This window comes from Peromyscus californicus, unplaced genomic scaffold (genome assembly GCF_007827085.1).
Source record: "Peromyscus californicus insignis strain IS unplaced genomic scaffold, ASM782708v3 Scaffold_4__1_contigs__length_199733344, whole genome shotgun sequence".
Classification (NCBI taxonomy): Eukaryota; Metazoa; Chordata; class Mammalia; order Rodentia; family Cricetidae; genus Peromyscus; species Peromyscus californicus.
Genome location: NW_026294562.1, coordinates 121480888 through 121497241, shown reverse-complemented (window position 1 = coordinate 121497241; position 16354 = coordinate 121480888). Strand labels below are relative to the sequence as shown.

At 53.4% G+C, this 16354-nt stretch overlaps 1 protein-coding gene across 2 annotated transcripts; it reads right to left on the bottom strand.

The window, feature by feature from the left end:
- Positions 1-112: 112 nt before the first annotated feature.
- Positions 113-15332, bottom strand: Unc45a (unc-45 myosin chaperone A). Of its 2 annotated transcripts, XM_052714530.1 has the most exons (20): positions 15226-15332; positions 14889-15050; positions 14646-14682; positions 14171-14346; positions 12086-12178; positions 11464-11631; positions 10967-11135; positions 10301-10471; positions 8949-9120; positions 7400-7700; positions 4993-5087; positions 4231-4372; positions 3731-3871; positions 3390-3517; positions 3143-3209; positions 2617-2730; positions 2275-2390; positions 1130-1247; positions 868-1023; positions 113-715 (listed from the first exon to the last, which is right to left on the bottom strand). In XM_052714530.1, the coding sequence occupies exons 1-20, from the start codon at positions 15229-15231 to the stop codon at positions 458-460; spliced, it is 2790 nt and encodes a 929-aa protein (XP_052570490.1). In that variant the 5' UTR covers positions 15232-15332; the 3' UTR covers positions 113-457. The 2 variants fall into 2 exon arrangements, with proteins under 2 accessions (XP_052570490.1, XP_052570491.1); XM_052714531.1 differs by lacking the exon at positions 15226-15332 and having other exon boundaries at positions 14171-14489; positions 14889-14966.
- Between the last annotated feature and the right edge of the window lie 1022 nt (positions 15333-16354).

Here is a 16354-nt window from a genome sequence, read left to right as displayed (position 1 = left end):
ACCGACTTCCTTCTCTTGCAGGACAGCCCTCTGAAGCACACTTGCCAGGTGCACAGCTACTGCTCCAGAGCCCCCCACCCTCAGCAGACCCTCCTACACAACAAATATGCGCTTCTGTTCCACACGGTTTATTAGAGGAATGTGCCTGCTGGCAGGCTCTGGTGGTGCTCACGGCTTGTGAGGATGCTGCGGTGCCCTTCTTGACGTCCATAATCCACAGGCTTGAGTTGGGATGCACTTCTCCATTCCCAGCTCTCTACAGATACAGGGCCCTTCTGAGTGCTGGCAGAGCAGGGCTGTGTGCTGTGTGATCTCTCAGCACGGAACACCAGAGTGCAGCTGGGGAAGAGAGGCAAGTGTCCGGCATCCCAGCCCTGTTGGCCAGAGCTGCTTGTGTGCTGGCTCTCAGTGCTGCGGTGGGTGGCAGATGCATGTGCTGTGGGCCCAGGGCCAATCCTCACTCTCCATCCTGGTTGGGCTGGATCAGTCTATATTCCACTGCTTTCCCCAGGCAGGCTGCAGCAACCCTGGAGACTGGGCTCTCCTCACCCTTGGCCAACACTGACAGGATCTCCAGCACCTCGCTCTCCATCAGGGTGCTGGCAATCTCCTTGGAGGCCTCCACCATGTTTAACACCACCACAGTGCCCCGGTGTTGGAGCTCTTGGTTGGGGCTTAGAAGCAGGGCCTGCAAGATCTCCAGCCAGTGTGTGGTCTGTAGGAAATGGCAGGTGTGAGGACCCAGCAACAGGCTCAACTCAGGTAGACAACACACCTATACCCCAGGAACCCCCTCACACAACAGCAATACTATTATGCAGGGAGTGGGAGTTCCCTCATCCTCCCCCACTAAGAACAGGCACTAACCACTTGTGGGATGCGGCTGCAGAGTGAGGGCCGCATGGAGGTGAGCATAGCCAGGCCGCCGGCAGCAGCCCTCCGCAGTAGCTCATCATCCTCTCCACTGTACAGCACCAGCAGCTTCAACCGGTCATTGCCCTGGGCTTCAAAGAGATCCTGCACCTGTGACCAGATGGAAGAAAGGACCATGCCACCGGGGCACAAAGCCCAGTAAAAGAACAGGGCCCTTTGCATCCCTGTCATGGAGACCACCTGGACCAACCCTCACCTCTTTGCTCATGGCCAAGTTACACATGCACTCTGTGGCTGCCCGGCGGATCATTTCATGTTCCTCAAACATGTAGCCCTCGATCATGGGCACGGCCTTCTCCTTCAGGATCTTCTGTCTGCAGGACAGAATTGGAAGGGTCTGCATGGCCAGCATCTCCACAACCATAACCCGCCACCTTATCCCCATGTAACTGAGCTCTGAGCTGAGGTATTCCCCAAGCAATGTCCCAGTTATGAAGTGCGGTGCTTTCTAGACTTCTGGCCTGGCCTAGGAATGTTAGGCATGCTGGAAATGAGCAGAGCAGGGTGGTGGTGAGGAGGATGGCTGTGCAAACATCAACCATTTGAGCACTGAACCTGACCAGGCTGCTTGAATTATTCCACCCACTACTCATCATAACCCCATCACCTGATATTCACATAATCCCATGATGCTTGAATTATCTTACTCAATGCTCACCTTATTCCATGGTGAAAGTGTAGGTGTGGTTACCATAGCTATTTCGCCAAAGGGGAAACTGGGCTGGGAGGTGAGTAATGTGTTCAAGGTCACAATTAGTAATAACAGCTAATGCATGTTGACTGTGATTACTGCTAGGGCAGGTACTTATGAACTAAGGGCTTTGGGAGGGGGGCTTCTGAGACAGTTTATAGCCTAGCCTAGCCTAAAACTCACAGCAATCTTCCTCCCTTGGCATAAGCCACCACACCTACTTGTGCTTACTAAAGTCTTTTATATGCGTTTTTACAATGAACTCTCCACGCTACTACTTCATGAGGAGAAACTGAGGCAGAATGACTTAAAGACTTGCTTAGGGTCATACAGTAAGCCACTGAGTGTCAGCAGTCTGGGGAGAAAAGGGGGAAGTGCAGGGCACAGTCAGGGCCCCAGAACCTAACTGCTTGGGCTTCTGTATGTCCTGGGTTTAGGGAGCCAGATTTGAACCCCTGGCAATCTGCCATCAGAGCCTACAGTGCTCACCCTGCCCCTCCCTGGTACCACCCTTGGCATGGCTCTTCATCTGTATGTGACAGAGGAGTTATTGTGAGGCACAAACAATGACCAGGAATTGTTTTCCAAACTGTAGAGTGTACAACCGGGGCTCACCCAAATCCCTACGCCAAGCTCCCATGGGACCTTACCTGAGCCTCTCACTGATCCCTGCCAGGTTCGTTAGGGCCATGAGCGCCTCAAAGTTCTGCAGTCCTGAGCAGTTGAGGTGTAACAGAGAGACAAGGGGCCGGACCACTTCGTAGATCTGTGACACACACCCCCATCAGTGCTCACTGCAGTGGCCCCCAACCCCACCGATCCACAGCAGGGGGCCCGCCCGAGACAGTGGCGCTCTCTATGGCTGTCCCCTACCCCAGGACTCAGCAAAACTGCCATTTTCCCATTGATCAGGAGGGGAATCCCAGGCCAGAGGCTGTCAGGACATAATGAGGAAACAGGAGAGGTCATGGCTGAAACAAGGAGACACATACCCGCTCACCAGGAAAGGTCATCTCCGGGTTAGAGGTGATGGTAAGTTTGGCAAGAGCCTGGGCTGCCTTTGTCTGCCCAACATCAGTGCCTTCCAGGGCCAGCGGGAGCAGAGCCTGCCGGAACAGGAACAGTCCCAGCCCTGTTAATGCCCAGCAGGGAGTGTAAGGTCCAAGTGTCAACCCTGACGGCACCGTCCGTCTTACTCTCCTCGGTCTGAGAATACTCCCAGCTCAGACTCTTGCTCACTCTGAGGCCTCTCGTTAAAACTGCCCAATCTCTTCCTCAACCACCTATTAGGTTCTAAACATGGGTTGTGCTGGGCCCTGGGGCCACAGAGGAGGCAAACTTAGGATCTTTATGGGCCCAAAGTACTGAGGGACTCTGAAGAGCCTGTCCACATCAGCATCACTCCACCGGCAGAAGTTCCTGCTGGTCACTAGAAATGTCCCCCAAGGCCAGCAGCCACTGAGTCATGTTTTATAGGTGGATGGCTCAGGGTCAGGAAAGAGTCAGAAACCAGCTTACCTTGCCGCCTCCCTGGGCAACCACAGTACCTCGATCCTCCACCTCTTCCACCAAAGCCAGGAAGACCCTGCAGGGAGAAGACAAGGTGGGTGGGTGGGGCCCAGGGCTCTGGCAGGCAGGCAGGCATTCCATTCTCAAGCTCAGTGAAGCAAGGCAGCCAAGCCTCTAAGACTCCCCCAGCACAGGCCCCACCCCTGCAGGCACGCTGCAGGCCGACACAGGAGTTAGCAGAGGCAGGCTGGCTCACCTGGACAGCAGCTCCCTACAGGAGTTCGTCAGCACGGGACTCTCCGTCTTCACCATACACGTCATGGCTGACACCACACCCACAGCCAGGAGCTTCTTCACACGAGCCCGCACAAAGCTCGGCTTGTCCTGGGAAAGGGGGCAGTTTAGGAGGGGGCCGTAGCTGACTGGACAGGGAAATGTGGACTCTCCTCACAGCAGACACTGATGACCATGTAAACAAACAGCCCAGGCAGAGCTTGGAAACCGCCGGTTTAAAGGAACGCTTTCTGCTGAGGATGAATCACCCACTCAACTGCCGCCCAAAACAGGTACCCCCAGGCCCTCCTCGTGGACCCGTACCTTAGGATGCTGCTCAGGAACATGCTGCTTGGCATACTTGGCCAGCTCCACCATCTTGGGGTCAGGCTCCTCATAGTCGTAGCTGTTGGTGCAGTTGACCAGGGCTGAGGCCACCGCAAAGAGCACGGACCTCTCCTCGGACTGGCCAGGATGGAGGGGCATTCAGCAGGGCAGTCCCAGCAGAGCGGCACGGAGGAGTGCCGCTGAGCAAAGCCAACCCCACAGCCCCACCTGGAACCTAGGGTGACGCTGGGAACCTGCCCCAACCCCAGACTCAGAGCTCACAAGCCCGGCTCTTAACCACCCCCCCCCACCCCCCCACCCAACCCTCACCCCCAGGGCAACTGTGCTTCCAGACACCGCAGGCACCAAGGCCACACAAAGCAGCTAGCTGGCTCTGCCTCCCGGGCAACACAAGGGACACGTGAGACCTGCCAAAGCCTGGTAAGCTCCCATCCTAGATCCTGCCCTAGGCTAACAATAGGGACCCACAGAGCTACCCTGCTGAGCTGGAACAGGGCCTTCAGAGCAGCCTCATCCTCCACAAATTCTTCCTTTACATCGGCATCAAAGGTGAGGTAGGCCAGGCCTTCCACTGCCCAGCGCCGAGTGCCCGCGTCAATCTGGTCATTGCACAGCCACCTAGGGACACGTATGACGGAAGATGACCATCAGAGGTGGGAAGCAGGAGCCAGACATGGTGGTACATGCCTGGAAGCTCAGCATTCGGGAGGCAGAGACAGGAGGGTCACAAGTTCTAGGACAGCTTGGGCTTAGTGAGACCCTATCTCGAAAAAACAAAATCCAGAACAGCAAACAGAGGCAGGAAGGAGTAACCTGGACTAGGAGGAAAGCCAGGGGCTGGGCCACTGTGACACAGGATCTAGGATTTGCCTGAGAGAAAGCATACCCTGCCTGCGCTTGACAGCAGGAAACAAAGACGCTCCACCTTCCACCCACTCCCCTTCTTAAAAGCTGTGTGTGTGTGCACCTCTGCACATGCATGGAGGCCACAGGAGGGTGTCAGGTGTCCTTCTCTGTCTCTCTCTCCTCCCTTGGAACAAGGTCTCTCACTGAAGGAAGCCCCAGTGAGCCTTGTTTTGCCACACAGCAAAGGAGCTACAGGTGCCCAGCGAGCTACACCCAGCTTCTTAACATGGGTGTCTGAGGCCCTCCCACCTACACCCACTGAGCGCCTCTCCGGTTGGTCCCACACCCTCCCCCTCTTAAGATCAGCCTATAAATGGGGAAACACCACTCACTTCCGGCACTGCTTGGCCAGTTTGAGAGTAGAGCCTTCAGCAAACTGCTTCATGCTAAAGTCAGTCCCTCCAGCTGATCCGAGCTTACAGAGTCCCTGAGGAAGAGAATGAGACCAGATGTTTGGTGCCTAGGGTGGAGACAGCAGCCTGGCTCTTACCCGGCCCTCTGTCATGGCTCTTGGAGGACCACAAACCTTAATTAATCAACAACCTCTCCAGAGGCAACACATGGAAGGCTAGGCAATAATCATCTACTGAGGCGGCCACAGGACAGTGCCTGGGAGAAACTGACACATTGGCTCTCTCGTACACTGAGCCCTTTCTACACCCATTCCCATTCTATACTGCGCCCTTTCTACACTAATTCCCATCCTATACTAAGACTGTATAGGATTTTGTATGACATGAAAGGTTCTGTCCCTTTTATTTCATACAAAAAGCCCTTTGTAGCCAGGCAGTGGTGGCAAACACCTTTAATCACAGCACTTAGGAGGCAGAGGCAGGTGGATCTCGGTGAGTTCGAGGCCAGTCTGGTCTACAAAGTGAGTTCCAGAACAGCCATGACTGTAACACAGAGAAACCCTATCTTGAAAAACCAAAAACAAACACACAAACAAAAAAGGAAAAAAGAAAAAAAAAAGTCCTTTGTGCCAGATAGAGTGGTTCACACCTGTAATCTCAGCCCTTGGAAGGTAGAGGCAGAATAATCAGAAATTCAAGGCCAGCCTCAGCTCTATAATGAGTTTGGGGCCAGTCTGAGCTACATGAGACTCTGGCTCAAAAGAAAAAGCAAAGGCCACGAACAAGTACTTTAGCCATGGCCTAAATTCTTACAAGACAGAGAAACCCAGGACGAACCGCTGTGGAATAATCCTCTTGTACACTGTAAAGATTTGTCACTAGACTTGGTTTAATAAAATGCTGATTGGCCAGTAGCCAGACAGGAAGTATAGGCAGGGCCACCAAACTAAGAGTGCTGGGAAGAGGAAGGGTGGGGTCAGCAGCCGCCAGCCAGCCGCCAAGGAAACAAAACATGTAGAAAATGAGGTAACAAGCCAGGAACCACGTGGTAAAGCATAAGTAAGAAATATGGGTTAATTTAAATATAAGAGCTAGCTAGTAAAAAGCCTGAGCCATTGGCCAAGCATTTATAATTAATATAAGCCTCTGAGTGGTTATTTGGGAAGCGACTGCCAGGTAGACTGCCAGTTATGATCAGGCGTACAGGACAGAAAGCTCTACTTCTGGTTACAAAGAATTGCCTGTGCTGATTGGTTTCTTTGTTAACTTTACACAAACTGGAGTCATCTGGGAAGAAGGAACCTCACTTAAGAACTGCCTCCATCAGATTGGCCTGTAGAAAGGTCCAGGTGGCTGTGAGTGGTACCATCTCTGGGCAGGTGGTTCTGAGGTGTATAAGAAAGAAAGCTGAGCAAGCCATGAGGAACAAGTCCATAAGCAGTGTTCCTTCATGGTATCTGCTTCGGTTCCTGCTCCCAGGTTCCTTTTCTAATGTCAGCTGTGACATGAAATAAGCCCTTTCATCTCCAGCTGTTTTGGGTCATGGTGTTTATCACAGCCATCAGAAGCACACTAAGGCAGTGCCCATGGAGAACCAGCCCCTGCAGGGCTGGCTACAGCAGCTCATGATGTCTAGAAAGGTCCAGTTGGGCAGTTTCTGCTTTTCCATGGGCCTTTCTAACCAGCAATGGGACAGGATGAGATGTCCTGCATTCCTAGACAATCTGTACCTGGATCATCTCCCCACTTGATCACAAGCCCTTCAGTAGCCCTAGGGAGGCCCTGGGTACACTTTTGCCTACAGTGCCAAGATAAGCCCAGGAAACACCAGCTGACCAGTGCCCTGTCTGCCTGCCCACCCGGGCCTCCCAGGAGACACCAGCTGACCAGTGCCCTGTCTGCCTGCCCACCCGGGCCTCCCAGGAGACACCGGCTGACCAGTGCCCTGTCTGCCTGCCCACCCGGGCCTCCCAGGAGACACCGGCTGACCAGTGCCCTGTCTGCCTGCCCACCCGGGCCTCCCAGGAGACACCGGCTGACCAGTGCCCTGTCTGCCTGCCCACCCGGGCCTCCCAGGAGACACCGGCTGACCAGTGCCCTGTCTGCCTGCCCACCCGGGCCTCCCAGGAGACACCGGCTGACCAGTGCCCTGTCTGCCTGCCCACCCGGGCCTCCCAGGAGACACCGGCTGACCAGTGCCCTGTCTGCCTGCCCACCCGAGCCTCCCAGGAGACACCGGCTGACCAGTGCCCTGTCTGCCTGCCCACCCGGGCCTCCCAGGAGACACCGGCTGACCAGTGCCCTGTCTGCCTGCCCACCCGGGCCTCCCAGGAGACACCGGCTGACCAGTGCCCTGTCTGCCTGCCCACCCGGGCCTCCATCTCACCACTAGTGCTCTGATGCGGATGCTGTCCTTCTCGCTGCTCTTGTACAGGTCCTTGAGCAGAGAGACGCCGTTGGCCGTGATGAATGAGGCCCGCTTGGCTTTGCCGGCTGCGTGGATCAGCGCCTCCACGGCCACCAGCTGTTCTTCCTCCTGCTCAGAGGCACACAGAGCGATCACACTCTCCATGACACCGCTCAGCTCCAAGGCCCGGTTGCCAGCGTCGCACGGGCCCTGCAGGAGGCAGGACACTGTCTGGATGGCTCGCAGCTTCCCAGCCAGCCCTTGGCCCTCAAACCAGCTCCTGAGGGGCACAGAGTGACAGCTGTCATGCAAAGCACACAGAAGGGGCCTCTTGTTCCCAGCTCCTCTAGCTATACTGGGTGGGCACTTGGTGCTACTTGGCCAGAAACAGGCAGAAAAACTGCCAAAGGGAAGACTGGCCATTTTACCATAGCAATCACCAATTTCCATTCACTACCCTCTACTTGAGCTGCTATCATACCGCCAAGCATAGGTTCTTCTCACACACAGCGCCCTGCCCCATACCTTTCCTGCACTAAGATCCGAGGTCACCCTACTGAAAGTCATTATTATTGGTCACCTCCCCTCAGCTGTCAGCTCCTCAAGGGTGGACTATCACGGTTAGTTCATGGGTTAGAAAAGAAATCCAGTAAGTGCTCGACTCATTATTTAGCGTGACATATTTGTCTCACTATTGGAAAATCAAGGTAAAAAGGTCTGGGTGCAGTCATTCTGGAATAAGGAGGAGGTTTGGGGCCAGGCACAGTGACATACAACTTATGTCCTGGCTACTCTGAAGCCCAGGAGTTCTAGGCCAGTCTAGGCTACACAGCAAGATTCCCATCTTAAAACAACAGCGTGTTGCTGGGCATGGTGGCACACAACTTTAGTCCCAGCATTCTCACAAGGCAGAGGCAGGTGGATATCTGTGAGTTCGAGGCCACCCTGCTCTACAGAATGAATTCTGGGACAATGAAACCCTGTCTCGAAAAACAAACAAACAAAAAACAATAGGGTGTGGTTGTCTGAATGAGAATAGCGCTCATAAATTCATATATTTCAATGATTGGTCTGCAGTTAGTGGAACTATTTGGGAAGGATTAGGAGGTTGGCCTTGATGGAGAAGGTATCACTGGGGGTGAGCTTTGAGGTTTCCAAAGCCCACACCATTCCAAGTTAGTTCTCTCTCTCTCTCTCTCTCTCTCTCTCTCTCTCTCTCTCTCTCTCTCTGACTCGTGGCTGCCTCAACATGTAAGCTCTCCATTACTGCTTCAGTGCCATGCCTATCTGCTGGCTGCCATGCTCCCTGCCATGATGGCTATGAATTCTCCTTACCCTCTGAAACTGGAAGCCCTCAATAAACTCTTTTATGAGTTGCCTTGATCATGGTGTCTCTTCCCCGCAATAGCAAAGTAACTAAGACATGGGGTGGAGGTGCTGGGGATCACTCCCTCCACGCTGGAAGCCAGTCACTTTTTCGATGGCACCCCTGGCACCCTGGCAGCGGGAGAGAGGCAGACTCCCTCACCTGATGTAGTTCTCACAGAGTCGGTGGAAATTCTCCCTCTCGGCATCGCACTTCAGGTCATCAAACAGCTTGCTGAGGAGGATGGAGGCACTCATGCGGCTGTTTGCTGTCACTGTCAGCTCCCCAGCAGCGTCCTGCAGGGAGCCCCCCACCTCCAGAATCTTTTTCAGACCTGGAAAGACACACCATTTAGACAGCAGAGCACTGGCGCCACGCCCTAAAGGTAGAGACAGCCTTGGAGACGCAAAGAAAAGCTAGAGCACCTCTCTGTCAGCCCTGAAGGAAGGTCACAGAGTTCCAACAGTGGCATGGCGGTTGTGAAGCCATGGGGGAAACAGAAGCAGACTCCAAGGATCCCTGCAGAGGGCTGTCAGGCAGGGCCTTTGCAAGTCCTTTCTTATTTATCTTTTTGGAAAATGAGAAGTCTAAATCGCTATGTTATGATTTAATTGTCTTTTTCTCTTAATGTAGTAATAGTAATGCATAGTCACTAAGAGAAACTTCAAACAGGCCAATGAGATGGCTGAGCAGGTAAAGGTGCTTGCCCCCAACTCTGCTGACTTGAGTTCGATCCCCAGGACCCACACAGTAGAAGGAGAGAACCAATCTCTGCATGTTATCCTGACTTCTGCAGTCATAGTATTTGAACACACACACAGAGTGTGGGGGAGGGAATGGGGAAAAGAGAGATTTAATAAATAACAATGTCTTAAAAGTTTAAAATAGACGGGCGGTGGCGGCGCACGCCTTTAATCCCAGCACTCGGGAGGCAAAGCCAGGCGGTGAGTTCGAGGCCAGCCTGGTCTACAGAGCAAGATTCAGGAAAGGTGCAAAGCTACACAGAGAAACTCTGTCTCAAAAAACCAAAAAAAAAAGATATTGGGCTGGAGAGATGGCTCAGCGGTTAAGAGCACTGGCTGTTCTTCCAAAGGTCCTGAGTTCAGTTCCCAGCAACCACATGGTGGCTCACAACCATCTGTAATGAGATCTGTTGCCCTCTTCTGGTGTGCAGGGACACATGCAGGCAGAACATTGTATACATAATAAAGAAATAAATCTTAAAAAAAAAAAAAAAAGTTTAAATAAATAATGCAATTTAAAAAAAGATGACACTGCCTTTCAACTGACCTTCTTCAGGGCTGTGCAATGCACATGCATTTGTACAGACACACATCACACACACACACACACAAAATTGGAAGGTCTTCATGCTCCTTACAGGGACTATAAGACCGTCGGAGGGCAGTTCAGGACAAGCACACTGCCGTATACAGTTGCTACTTTTCTCAACACTCCCACAGAAAGGCAAGTCTCAGTCAACCACGCAATTTTTTCTAAACTATATCACCTACCTTGATCAATGACCCAGAGTGTGAGGCTGTTGTTAGGGTCCTTCGGAGATTTCCGGGGTACCATTTTAATGAGGAGGGTCAGGGCATTGTCACGGCCTTGGCTGGAGACTCCCACCTCAGTCAGTAGCTCCAAGAGGTTGCTGATGAGGACCTTCAGCTCCCGGGCAGGGTCTGGCAACAATACACATTGGTGATCAATGTCTACGACATTATGGGTTCAGTCCTCCACACCGAAGACAAAACAACACGACCGAAAATGTTACATTAGTGGGCTCTACAGTGACCAGCCCTGTGTGACTGCTGAACTCAGCAGCCAGAGAGACACAGGCAGAGGAGGCTTCCCTCCTGGGTTCTGAGCTCAGCTTTCTCCTTAAGCACCTTGGCTATCAGAATCCAAAGGAAAAGCTGGGCATGGAGACATAAACCTAGAATGTCACACACTTGAGAGGCTAAGGCAGAGGATTGAGAGTTCAGGTCCACGGTGAGACCTTGTCTCAGCAAAACAAAAGAATCTAGGGTCAGCCATCACCACTAAGCCCCACTCCTGAACAACCCGGAGCTACAAAGTTCATCCTGTAAGAAGTAGCCGGGCGGGTTCAGCTCCATCCACCCCCTCCACAACAGTACCTATCATCCAAGGCAGATGCCAGACCTGCTTCCACTTACCCACGATAATGGCGCCTTCTTTGCCCCGGAAGCCTTTCTTGACGCCTTCCTTGAGGGCGTCAACCATAACCTGCAGCAAGTGGCAGGCCGCCAGCGACACGGCCTGGTTTTCCACACCCAGGATGGAGACCACTCTCCGCGTTCCCAGGACACTCAGGGTTGCCACTGTCTACGGTGGGAAAGAATCGGACAGAGGCTTGGTTGGTAAAGGGCGGCCACGATGGTTCCTAACGGTGAGTGAGTGAGTGTGGCCAGAAAGTGAGCAGACACCTGAGTAGATGGGCCAGCTCCAAGAGAAAAGGAAAGTAGGTCTGGCAGTATGACCTGGGGTCGCGCCATGCTTCCTGTCAGAAAGGATCTAAGGAAAGCATCCCGTTTGGTAGTGGTGGCATACAGCTGCAATCCCAGACAGAGACAGGAAAACAGCCAGTTCTAGGACAGCCAAGGCTCCAGACAGACAGACTGAAGCAATAACTGGACCTCTCCACACCACCTACCCGCGACTGGTGCTCAGAGCAAATGCCGACCAGTGTGCGCAGGGCTGCCAGCATGAGGTCGGTCTCTCCCGTGTCCAGCAGCTGTTGCAAGAGCTGAACCCCATTGCTCCGGAAGATCTTCTCAGCTCCTGCATCCTCTCGGGCCAGTACCACAAGGTTCTGAGAAGCCTACGCCAAAGGAAACACATGGTAATGCTGACACTACATACATCCAAGGGCAGGGCAAGAGGAGTCCCTGAGCTCTGGACCTCACTGCTTCTCCTTAGCCAGCCAGGAATTTCACGCCCTGGAACCTCGGCTTCCTTCACTTCAAGTAGAAAGGAGAGCCGGGTCTCACGGGAGATGGGTAGAGTGGAGTCCCTAGTGGGGCTTGAAGAGCGAGGACAGCACCTCAGTCACACGGTATGCCAGCTCCTGGCTCCACGGTGGCCACCGGGGTGCTCTGTGAACACTAGTCTCTTTCCTGGCTTTACACGAAGGACCCAATCCCCAACAGCTTATGCAGGAGGCATGGCCTGAGGCTCAGCCTACAGCACAGCAGGCCAGCAGGACTCCTGAGGCCCATACTGGTAAGCAAAGGGGTCCGTACGGAAGCCCGAGAGGCTCACTCCAGGGCCTGTACCTTCTGCTTCTTCTCTGTGCCTTTCTCTTTGGGGTCCAACAGTATCTGAAACATCTGTTCCACTTTGGCATCTGTTGAGGACATGTACCGCACCTATGACAAAGCACAGAATAAATCATCTTTCTTGGCCAGACATGTCGTTTTTCCCATGAGTCCTCCCTGGCTCTCCTCCCTGGGAGGCTCAGAACACAAGGCCAATAGCTAGGAACCATGGCAGGCAGGAAGAGACTTGCCAGGCATCTCCTCCTGAACTTCCCTGGGCTGTTTTCCTCTCTGAACTTCTTCCTGCTTGGGCAGTTAAGCCTGCTGATGCTAAAGGAAGTGCCTTCAGCAGGGGAGGCATCTTGTCAGCCATAGGAAGCCCACTCACAGTACTGTCAGCTATACTACCGCAGCAGAACGCGTAAGCAGGCTACCATGGCACTGGACTTGCCAGCAATGTACAAGAGACCAGGGAGGTTGTGAGGTCGTTGCTAACACTCCCTTTGATGCCTTATGTGTGCATGCCTGCGTGTGTGTGTGTGTGTGTGTGTGTGTGTGTGTGTGTGTGTGTATTAAGTCAAAGTATTTTTTTTTGTTGTTTTTTGTTTTTTGTTTTTCGAGACAGGGTTTCTCTGTGTAGCTTTGTGCCTTTCCTGGGACTCGCTTGGTAGCCCAGGCTGGCCTCGAACTCACAGAGATCCGCCTGGCTCTGCCTCCCGAGTGCTGGGATTAAAGGCGTGCGCCACCACCGCCCGGCAAGTCAAAGTATTTTTTGAAAGCCTCCTTAATCCCATTCTTTTCTTCCAATGTTACCATATTGGTAAACACTACATACACACACACACACACACACACACACACACACACACACACAGAGTCTTTTTTTTTTTTTTCTTTCCTTCTTTTTTTTTTTTTTTAAATGTAGACCAGACTGGTCTTGAACCCACAAAGATCTGCCTACCTCTGCCTCCTGAGCCCTGGGATTAAAGGTGTGTGCCATTACACTTGGCCTTTGTGTACATTTTTAACAGGCTTTGTGTGTGTGTGTTTCTTTCAAGACAGGGTTTCTCTGTGTAGCCTTGGATGTCTAGGAACTTGCTCTGTAGACCAGGCTGGCCTTGAACTCCCAGAGTTTAGCAGAGTATACCAGAGTTTTGCTGTACAACTTTGACAATATTTTTCATTGTTCTTACACATATTTACCCAATGTGCCCAGACATGATATACCATAGGTCACTCAGTGGTAACAGTACTTTCCTGTATGTATTACTGCATACTTCACTTTTCCATCCACCAAACGGCAGAGCCCTCTCTCTTTTTGATCCACTTTTCAAGAATGACAGCACTGACCTCATCTGTTTAAGTTTTTCTCTCCTCGCTGGGCATTTAGGCAGGTTCCAAGTTTCTCATACTATAAAGAAGACTGAAATAAAAGTCAGATGCCTGAAATCCCAGCACTTGGGAGGAAGTCAAGGCCATCCTCAGCTACACAGCCAAGTCCAGAACCAACCTAGGGTATATGAGACCTTGTCTTTAAAAAAAGTAAAAATAAAAATGTTTTTGGAAGCAGGAGAGTCAGGGGTTCAAGACCAGCTTCAGGTATGTAGTGAATCTAAGGTCACCCTGGGCTAACTAGGTTACAAGATTACAACCCTGACATGCATTACAGCCTAAAGGAGCCACACCAATCCACACCATCCCTAGCTGCTGTTAGAGTACACACACACACACACACACACACACACACACACACACACACACACACACCGTCCTTTTAATTTGATTTCCTCCAACAGGCTGAGCATTATTATTATTATTATTATTATTATTATTATTATTATTATTATTATTATTTTGGTTTTTTCGAGACAGGGCTTCTCTGTGTAGCTTTGCGCCTTTCCGGGAACTCGCTTTGGAGACAAGGCTGGCCTCGAACTCACAGAGATCCGCCTGGCTCTGCCTCCCAAGTGCTGGGATTAAAGGCGTGCGCCACCACCGCCCGGCTGGCTGAGCATTATTAATGCGTGTTTGCTACCAGCGGCTCCTCTACACCCTTGACCCAGACCCAGGCAATGTCCAACCTCTCTTCGATCTGTCACATACCTTCTCCTGAATCTGACCCCCAATGTTCCTCAGGGACTCCTGGAAAACTTTGTTCTTGGGCTCTAGGCTCACACATCTCTTCAGGTCAAGGACAGCCTGGTCCAGGCGGCCCAGCTTCTCTAGGGCTTGGCTTCGGCGATAAAGGGCTTTGACATCCCCGCCGTCCTTTTCAATGGCTGAGCAGAAACAGGAGCTCTGTCAGCACCCAGGAGGCCACCATCTCCAGGCAAGAGCAGGAGGGAAAGATCTTGAGGGCCAGAGGAAGGTGGGGGTACGAACGTGGAGCTCGGTGTTTCAGCCTCAGAAAAGGTGAGGGCAGCTGCAGAAAAGCAAAGGCCAGAGAAGTGGGAAAGCCAAGTAGAAAGACAAGTGTCTGGGACCAAAGGAGGAGGAAAAAGGGATGGCTCGGTGGTCCCGGAGTCCTTGCCCACCACAGAAGACCCCCAGCTCCCTATGAGGGCCCACACCCCCCTACCTTTAGACGCCTCTGACTCTGCTTTATTGTAATCTTCCTGTAAGAAAAAGATCGGGAGCCTGAGAGGGACTAATCGAGTAGCAATGGGCACCCTTGTTCTGCTGACTCCCCCACTTATCGATGCCCAAAGACATCTCTGGCAACCGTGGGTAGCGGCTAGGAAATGCCCAGCTCGTGCGCAAGCTGCAGCGGGCTAGGGGCAACCCCGGGCCCAGGTAGAAGCAACCCGACCCCCTCCCTCACCAGCTTGAGGTGGCAAGCAGCCCGGTTTCGGTGCAGAATGGCCTGGTCCTGGGGCGTCGCGCCGAGACTCAGGGCCTGGGTGTAGGCGGTCAGGGCACCCTCGTAATCGCCGCATTTGAACAGCTCGTTGCCCTCCTTCCGCAGCTGCTCGGCAGAGCTGGCCTGTGGAGAGAGAAAGGCGGTGGGCAGAGCCGCGCAGCCGGGAGAGGAGCCCGGTCCGGGGAGAGGGCTAGGATGAGGTGACGGCGGCCAGGAGCGAAGGAGGGATGTCACGGGAGGAGCAGTATGCACCCCGGGGACGGAAGATCGGGGCTCAGGAGTCCCTTGGACCACTCACAGTCATGGCGAAGCTGAGCTCCAGGGCCGGCGCAGGAGCAGTCTCTGGAGCAAAGGTGTGCCTGGGCTCGGGAAGATGCCGGGAGCTGCTCCGCCCCAGCGATGCGTCAGGGTTACGCCAAAGAAAGCGAGGCCAAGGAAAGGTTGCAGCGGTGCCAGGGCCGGGTGCTCGGCCGCATTGCGCAGGCGCAGGCGCAAGCGCAGGCGCAGGGACGCTGCTAGTCTGTCCCCACTGGGACCCGTAGGGGGCGCGCAGCGGAGGCCCGAAAGGCCGGGCGGCGGCTGCTGGCGTTTCGGCTTTCCCTCCGTCCCCGACCGCGGCAGAAGTGCACGAAATCTGCGGTCATCAGTGCCACCAGAAGAAGACTGTAGAAGCCCAGTGCAAGGAGCGGGCCTGGACCCCTGTGGGAGACGGAAGAGAATCAAGAGCGTACACTGGCTGCGACAGGTCAGGGGTTCCGGAGCCCAGAGCGTCGGAGAAAGCGCGGGATAAACACAGACTGCATACCCATATTTTGCGGACAAATTTGGGAGCTTGCAAGTATCTTGAAGACGAACGCAGCCAGATTCGGAATTAAACCCCCAAAGTACAATATGTGTAACCCATGGACTACAAGATCCTCTCTATTGGCACCGTACAAACCCTCAAGTCCCGCAAAACACACGGCAGCCTTGGTTACCTCTTACTCCTCCAGACTTGTTTGTAATCAGGGGTTACGTGGCTTCCTCTCCGCTAGTCTGGAAGCTACAAGCCTTCCACCGCAGAATTGAAGGACAGAGCCCAAGACACTGGGAGCACCCTGTCAGTGTGTCGTGCGGATCTGGGAGCAGAGTTCTCACCTGAGGATGGGTGGGGGTTGGAGAGTAGACAAGTTGACTTGGTACAGGGCCTCAAATTCGTCGCGGGTACAGCAGGAACCCCCGGCAGCCTGCAGGTGGCAACAGTAGGCTTCTTCGGGAGTGTCAGAGAGGCGGGGACAGAAGAAACCCGGGTAGTGGCGGCCTTCAGCGTCCCGTGTGGTTTGGCACAAATGGGGATGGTGAGCCAGTGCTGGAGAGAAGCAAGAAGTCTATAGAGAAGGGAGGTTACCCGCACCCCCTTCACCCGGTTCAAAGTGCAAAGTGGGGTC